Source organism: Rhincodon typus, chromosome 37, assembly GCF_021869965.1.
Source record: "Rhincodon typus isolate 14 chromosome 37, sRhiTyp1.1, whole genome shotgun sequence".
In the NCBI taxonomy this organism is placed as follows: Eukaryota; Metazoa; Chordata; class Chondrichthyes; order Orectolobiformes; family Rhincodontidae; genus Rhincodon; species Rhincodon typus.
The window spans coordinates 7,931,164-7,939,449 of record NC_063368.1 but is presented as its reverse complement, the minus strand read 5'-3'; the positions used below and the strand labels follow the sequence as shown (position 1 = coordinate 7,939,449).

Sequence of the window (8,286 nt, the reverse complement as noted above, 5' to 3'; positions counted from 1 at the left end):
CATAGAATCCTGACAGCTTGAAAGCAGGCCAGTCAGCCCATCGGGTCCACACCTAGACCCAACCGCCTACCCTAACCCCGTAAGCCTGCATTCCCTGTGGCTAATCCATCTAGCCTGCACATCCCTGGATACTATGGGCAATTTAGCATGGCCAATCCACCTAGCTTGCACATCTTTGCACTGGAAGGAAACTGGAGCGCCCGAAGGAAACCTACACAGACGCAGGGAGAATGCGCAGGCTCCACACAGTCAGATGCCAGAGGGTGGAATCGAACCCAGGTCCCTGGCACATAGAAACAGCAGTGCTAACCACTGAGCCACCGTGCTGGCCAGAATCTAGGGCCTCGGCATCTTGAGGCATGTCCACCGAAGGTGCAGTGATAAAAACATGCAAATAACCATGACTGACTCTAAAGCACTTGGGATGTCCTGTGGTTGTGAAAGGCATGACATAACATTTCTGTATTAAGTTTTAAATTCTTGTCACGATTCCTCAAATTAGCACTGAACAGAGTTTGCTCAGCTGCAAGCTCACATATTTGCAAAGTTCATATCTCTATTAAATTCTTTCCTCCTGCATCTGTTTTTTTTTCCCCAGAGTCTCCAGTCTTACCTCATCTTAGCTTTATGTACCTCCTCTGGATTTTGCTTACAAATCACAGCCCCATCGGGGAAAAAAATCTACGCCTTGCCCTTAATACTACCATATTAGATGTGGTACAATTTCTGCTTCCTTTATAACTTTCAGCCCTGGTTAAAAGATCCCATTATATTAATTGCTTACTCTACACCTGTGATCACAGAGCCAGAGGTTTTAATAACCTGTCCAGTAAATTGCACAAACCTCTCCCTGCTTTGTTGTCTCAAGCATATTGTAATTTAATAAGCTGCCTCTACCTAATTTCATGGCTTTGTCTGTAACCATGTTTTTCATCTGCAGGGTTTCTGCCTGCTGAGCCAGCTTTACCATATCTTTATGGATTATCAACATTGTTAAGCCATTGCACCCAGGTTTTCTCTGCAGACATTGGACACTTTTTTCCAAAAAGCAACTCCCAACATCTACCATTTATGGAACTGCACTGCACGCATTTTTTTCACCCTGGCGGCTTGCCGCATAATACCACCACTTATTTACCTTGGTCACACATCTTGTAAACCAGGCTGTTATGTGGGACTGTCCCATATGCTTTCCAAAGCCATAAAAATTGAGAGAGACTGTATGACTTGCTTTGTTTGTGTTACCTCCTTAAAAGAAGTCTGAAGTCACACGTCACCAGGTTATAGTCCAACAGGTTTATTTGCAATCACAGGCTTTCGGAGCGCTGCTCCTTTCTGAAGAGTTCACCTGACAAAGAAGCAGCACTCTGAAAGCTTGTGATGTCAAATAAACCTGTTGGACTATAACCTGGTTTCGTGTGACTTCTAACTTTGTTCACCCCAGTCCAACACCGGCACCTCCACATCATAGCTCCTTAAAAGAGAAATCTAAAATGAATCTTATTGCTCCGCTGTCCCCTGAAGCCCACTACCTTCCTCTGCATCAGATATGCATCTGCCTTTTAAAAATGCAATAGACTCAATTTGAGCCCTGTGATTTTCCACATTCCAGAAAGAATGAGGAATTTGTGGTGTAACATTGCCACCTACTGGTGTTATAGAGTAAGACCCAAGGATCTCAATATCCATCTCAGAATTGATAGTTTCAGAGCAAGTCATCTGAAGTTGCTCAGAAACTACTTCTGGATGTACAAGTAGGATCTCTTTTGGTTCTTTGACATTTCACCTTGAAAACTTGCCTGCTTTGATTAGTGATGAGGTCCCTGATGATTTGTCCACTTAGAGTCATAGAGATGTGCAGCACGGAAACAGACCCTTCGGTCCAACTTGTCCATGCTGACCAGATATCCTAAATTAAGCTAGTGTCATTTGCCAGCATTTGGCCCATATCCCTCTGAACCCTTCCTAATCATATACCCATCCAGATGTCTTTTAAATGTTGTAATTGTACCTGCTTCCAGTACTTAGTAAGCATGTAGACAATAGGGTTAGAAATTTGATGGGTACAGGAGATGTAGTCTAGTTCCAGAATGTTGTTCTAGATTACCGTACTCCGTGTGGCTTCTCTTGGCTGCCGGTTAAGAAATGAGGTGAACTCTCAGCTAGTCCCTCTCATTATAAAATGCTGAGGTAGCAAGATGGCTGCTATTATTTGAGCACTAATGCAGCATGACACCTGCATATATTTATCAGATTTTAACTACACTGTAAAAATTAAAATGCTCCTGCTGAAACCATAATCCATAAATGGTTTGCTTTTCAATTATTTGGTTTTTTTTAATGACCCTCTCCCAATATGTTTTTAGTTCATCTATAACCCTGCTCTTCTTTTATTCCCAATAGTGAGATGCAGATTTTTGAGGAGCTGTTCAGCTTTGCTTGTCCGAAGTTCCTGTCACCAGTGGTACCAAACTATGAGTCAGTCCATCCTAACTACCACAAAGAGCCATTCCTGCAACAGCTGAAAGTGTTTATGGATGAGGTGCAGCAACAGTCTGTACTGTCCACTATACGCAGGTATGTCCAGAAGTAGCTGATACCAGTGCCATCTGTGTTTATAAAGATGTTTAATGGTTTGTAAAAGATTCCATGCCCAGTTACGTCTGATTAACTTGTCCTGAATTAGCCATTCCCCAGAAATCAGTGAGTACCTTTTTGAGGAATTGAGGGATGAAGTTAACTGGTAATGGGGACTGGAGAGGGAGGGAACTAAAACTGTTCGGTAAAATAAGCTTCTGTCTATCAACAATGATCTCCTTTTCATGTATGCATTTACCCAAGGACTACAGTGCCATACTGAAGTAATTTTGACTCGGGGTGGTATAAATGCAGCTCAGCATTGAAATCCTGGAGTGCGACTTGGCAGCAGGGTACAAGATATTTATATATAAGTTGTCTTGGGGGCTACTTTTTTGGTTTTCAGAAGCTACTTTTTCATTCCTGTCGTAGCTATATGAAGTGTCTTTAATGTTTGTAAAATATCAACAGTTTCAATGCTAATTTCCTTGCTGCCCACTCGCTCTAGCTTCTTGTTACCATCTCTCCCTTTCAGTTTCTTAAAGCTGTATACCACAATGCCTGTTGTCAAACTGGCTGGATTTCTAGACATGACTGAGCAGGAGTTCCGCATCAATCTACTGGTCTTCAAGCACAAGATGAAGAACCTTGTGTGGACTAGCGGGATCTCGGCCTTGGATGGTGAATTTCAATCTGCTTCAGAGGTTGACTTCTACATTGATAAGGTTAGATTTACCTGCAGAAGAGCACTTTTGCATTCTTACTCTGTACATGCTGGTAGCCATTCCTCCTTGACTCTGACAGCTTTTCAACGTGTGACCCAGGGCACGGGTTCCCAAGCCATGGACCTAGGCACTCTTTCCCCCTCAATGAGACCATGGATTGAGGTTGTTATGCAACAGTGGCAGGACAGCCTTGAGTGGAAATAGAGGATCAGCCATGAAAAAGTTGACCCTCCGGTCCCTTTTAAATCTTTCTCCTCTCACCTTAAAAATATGATCCCAGGTGAAGAACTCCCCTACCCTGGGGAAAAGACCTTGGCTATTCACCTTATCTATGCCCCTCGTGATTTTATAAACCTTTATATGGTAATCCCTCAACCTCTTCCACTCCAGTGGAAAAGATATCCCAGCCTCTTGTAATAATTTTAACCCTCCAGTCCCAACAACATCCTGGTAAATCTTTTCTGAATCCCCTTCAATTTAAAAATACCCTTCCTGCAGCAGGGCGACCAGAACTGTACACATTACTCCAAAAGTGGCCTCAACAACATCCTGTACCACCTCAATATTAAATTTCAACTCAATGGTCTGAGCGATGAAGGCAAGCATTATAAATGTCTTTTTAACCACCCTGTTTACCTGTGACACAACTTTCAAAGAACCATGTACCTGAACCCCTAGGTCTCTCTGTTCTGACAGGTAACAAACTAAGATTGAACTTGGGCCTGTGTTGTGTAAGCTGCAAAGTATTGAACCCGGCCTAAACCCACAAGAGATAACTTGAATTTCTGTTTAAACCATGCTTCTCTGTTGATTTTTCAGGACATGATCCACATCGCAGATACCAAAGTGGCACGGCGATATGGTGACTTCTTCATTAGGCAGATTCACAAATTTGAAGAGGTGAGGCTTTTTGTTTTATTTTCCACTTACTGTCTTCATTGAGCTCTCTTCAGGCCATCTAGTGACACGATGAAAGGTGGATCCACCTTGTCCGAGCTCCTGAGTTGACCACAAAGTGGAATTCACTGAGCTGTGTAACATGGTGGTGCAGCGAGCTAATTTTGGAGCGTGACTCACTCTCTCTCTCTTTCTTTGGCTATCTTTGAATGGGATTGTTGGGGAAGACGGTTCACTACTTTCCGGCGAATGTTGAATACTGTCCTCATAGGCCTTCGATATATCAGTGTTTGACGTGACACAGGTATCATAGAATTCCAACAGTGTAGAAGTGGGCCATTCAGCCCATTGTGTCCACACCGAACCTCCAAAGAGCATCCCACCCAGACCCACCCCCATAATCCTGCATTTCCCATGACTAACCCACCTAGCCTGCACATCCCTGATTACTGGGCAATTTAGCATGGCCAATCACCTAGCCTGCACATCTTTGGACTGTGGGAGATAACTGGAACACCTGGAGGAAAACACATGCAGAATGTGCAAACTGCACACAGTCACCCAAGGATAGGATCGAATCGAACCCAGGTTGCTGGCGCTGTGAGACAGCAGTGTGAACCACGGAGCTATCGTGCCATCCATGGTAAATCATTGGTAACCAGTTAGAGTCTTCACTGAATTTGAAATCTTGGCCTTGTAGTGATGTTTACAAAATTTTTATGGCGTAGTTTTGGTATCCCAACAATGCTGTAAATTGGAGAACCCATTCGGGTATAGTTTAGGAATATGCCAGAAAGAACTCCTTTTGCAGCACACGGTGAAATTTTTCTATTTGTTTGTTCAACCTTGTGGCCCCATGATTGCCGTTTCCCTTTTTGGCCATTTTCAGTGGACTTGCATCTGTTGTTCTCAGTTTGAGAACGACATATCAAAAAATGTGTTCTGCTTAACGTCGAGCAGTTTGGCCAATCGAATTGTCAACAATCAGCAGAGGCAGCAGTTTTCATTCTCTACAGAAAATTTAAGAAGAGTTCCTAGTGTTCGGGAAAATTTATTGATTTTTAATATATTTAGCGTATATTGTCCCTTTAAATATGAGGCTCTTCCAGGTGTTTCAAGGCGCAAAACGCAAGATAAGTCGTTGTTTCATGCAGGTTTCTTTTGCCAGGAGCTGCAGTTTTACCAACACTCATCAGTCTGCAAAAGTCCTTCACAAATTGCAATGAAGAGACAGGCCAGCTTATGCACAGCTCTAATTGAAACAGCAAATTAATAATATGTTGTGTATTGTAATGCTATGGACCAGACCTGACCACCTCAAAATATTTTAAGAATGTAGCCCAGACCCTAATTTTTTCATATTTTAAAGGCAAATGTGAGGTGCTGTGATCCAGATACAATTCGATTGGCCAAACTGCTCGACGTTAAGCAGAACACAATTTACTCAATCACTGTAGTTAAAATACAACAAAATAAAGAAGAATTTGGAATAAGAACTCAACTGAAAAACCTAACAGAATAATAGATACAGTAACTATTACTAATTAACTGTTCCAATTTAGTATCCTCCCATAAACACACCTTGTGGCAAAAAGGCAAATTCAGAAAAACACATTTTATCTCACATACAATCCAGCAGCTTAGGAAGTGAATCCCCAGATTTTGGCTGTAATGGAGGGAGGGGAAAAAATAGCTTCCACTACTTCAAGCGCACAACAGCAACTGCTGAAATTTAACTTAAAAATCCTTGATCTGTGAGACCTTGATCACACTCACTCAGGCTGCTTCTATTGTTCCACTTAAAAAAAACAAGGCCTCACAAGTTGTTTATCTTCCATTGACTGCTTGGTGCCTGTCCCCCAGTTTCTCTCTAAACGAAACCACATGATTCTTAAAGCCACAGCATCGTCACAGTAGAGCACTCATTGCTATAAAAGTATGCCAGGACACCTGTTGGGGATGGACTTACTTTACCAGCCAGAATGTTTTGTAACCAGTTTGTTTCTATTTTTGCAGCTCAACAGAAGCTTGAAAAAAATCAACCCCCGGTAATGGAACTTCTGTACCCACAGCAGCCAAACTTCCTGCACCCGAGAACACCGTGATTGATGGTTGTCGTGCAAGTTCTCCTGTAACTAACGTTCTTGATTTCTGAATGGCCAGCTGCATTGCTTGGTTGTATGTGATCCAGAGACCCATTACACAAGTGTGTCAGGGCTCTCAAACTACCATTTATACCTTGGTAACAAATTTGTTGGTCTTCCATAAAATAAGACAAAGAACTGCAGGTGCTGGAAATCTGAAACAAACAAGAACGGAAATTGCTGGGGGTAAGCTCAGCGGGTCTCAACAGAAACAGTCGATGTTTTGGGTCCAATGACTCTTCGTTAGAAGGTTCTAAAGAATTACCACTAGGCTTGAAATGTTGAGTCTGCTTCTCTCTTCACAGAATGCTGCCAGACTTGCTGAGTTTCTCCAGCAAATTCCATTCTTGTTTGTTTGTTTTCTTTCTCGTTTTATACTGTATACAGCTCAAATCTTAGCCTGCTTTTTTTCCCTCAGTGTGAGCTGATGCTGGCAGTTTGTGAGGGATGCTGTGATACTGAAGGGGGAAAATAATTGAATCTTCTCAGTGAATTGATAATGGGACATTCAAAAAAAAAGCAAAATGCCTCGGGCTGTATGTATTATAAAATAATAACTGGTTACTTTATTACAAATCTTCAGATGTGATACAATCCTAAATGAATCAGCACCTCACGATATTCAAACCTTCTGATGCTCTGCATAAATGCAGACAGTGCCACAAAAACACACATTTGCTGACCATGCCTTGACAAATTTTCAGGTGAATTTGCACTTTATGGACTGAAGTATCATTGTCCCCTTATTGTGGACAACTGGTCATGAATGGATCCACCAGCTGCCTACAAACCACCTCCTTGTCTCTAATGCATTCATGACTGATTTCTTGTCGATTGATAATCAGGGTGTGTTTGGATATTCAAAATAACGCCAAGTCTTTCAATAAAAATGTAGTTGCCTTCTCGTCTTTTATTCCAGAATATTAATGGTCTGAGTATTGCATATTGCTGATTGTTGAGTGAAACCAGAACATGCAACAAAATCTAACCAATGTTTGGATAAAATAAAAAATGCAACCGAACTGTGAATCTGTGAACGTAATTTGTATTTGGAGTGATTTCGATAAAATAAATGGATTGAACAGTCTTCCCCCCATATTGGTCTTAAGTTTTCCTCTGGGAAAGCACCAGCCTAGATCAGTTTGGTCTGCTTCTGTGAGAAACCCAGTGTAATTCTAGGGGACAATAGGATCTCTGCATATACTTTAAAAATATAGCATGATCTTTGAGTGACTGATACCTAAAATATTCTTGTTCACAGGAGCCATTCCGATATCCATCCATTCCCAGATAAACCAAAACTCTGTCTGTCTTGGCCTTAGATTCACTGATAATGCATCCACAACCCTTTGAGTAGATAATTCCAAAGAATTTCTCCTCCATTCTAAATGATCAGCACCTTGTTGTAGATTTTCCCGCCATGGGCAACTGAGGCTTAACATCTGTCCTGGAAAGTCCCTCTTGATCTTGAATGTTTCAATGAGATCACCTCTTATTCTTTTAAACTCTTGAGTATAGACCCAGTATATTCAGCCTAACATCAAAGTATATCCTTCCTTCAATATGGAGAGCAAAAATTGTACACAGTATTCCAAGTGTGGTCTTACCAAAGCCTTATTTGACTGTAGCATGACTTTTATTGTTGGTTCATTAATGCCCTTTAGGGTAGAAAACTCCAACCCACCAACCCTGACAACGTCTTTGTAAATCTTTTCTGCACCCTTTCAAATTTAGCAACATCTTTCCAATAGATGTATTTTATCAACAATTACATCCTAGCTGATCTGTATCATGGTGGCTCAGTCGTTAGCACTGCTGCCTCACAGCACCAAGGACCTGGGTTCAATCCCACCCTTGGACATCTATCTGTGTGGAGTTTGCATATTCCCCCTGTGTCTGCATGGGTTTCTTCCAGGTGCTCTGGTTTCCTCCCATGCTCCAAA

General features: G+C 41.9%; 1 protein-coding gene across 1 annotated transcript; it reads left to right on the top strand.

Moving 5' to 3' along the window:
- Nucleotides 1-2,402: 2,402 nt before the first annotated feature.
- LOC125487148 (eukaryotic translation initiation factor 3 subunit L-like) lies at nucleotides 2,403-7,439 on the top strand. Its single transcript, XM_048617418.1, has 4 exons — nucleotides 2,403-2,577; nucleotides 3,113-3,302; nucleotides 4,122-4,202; nucleotides 6,216-7,439. The coding sequence occupies exons 1-4, from the start codon at nucleotides 2,408-2,410 to the stop codon at nucleotides 6,249-6,251; spliced, it is 477 nt and encodes a 158-aa protein (XP_048473375.1). The 5' UTR covers nucleotides 2,403-2,407; the 3' UTR covers nucleotides 6,252-7,439.
- The last annotated feature ends 847 nt before the right edge of the window (nucleotides 7,440-8,286 follow it).

Bases quoted from the DNA above. Each gene is read 5' to 3' on its own strand.
- LOC125487148 (XM_048617418.1), top strand. From the start codon at position 2,408: ATGCAGATTTTTGAGGAGCTGTTCAGCTTTGCTTGTCCGAAGTTCCTG. The intron at 3,303-4,121 runs GTTAGATTTACC...TTGATTTTTCAG, and splicing joins TTGACTTCTACATTGATAAG to GACATGATCCACATCGCAGA. The intron at 4,203-6,215 runs GTGAGGCTTTTT...CTATTTTTGCAG, and splicing joins AGATTCACAAATTTGAAGAG to CTCAACAGAAGCTTGAAAAA.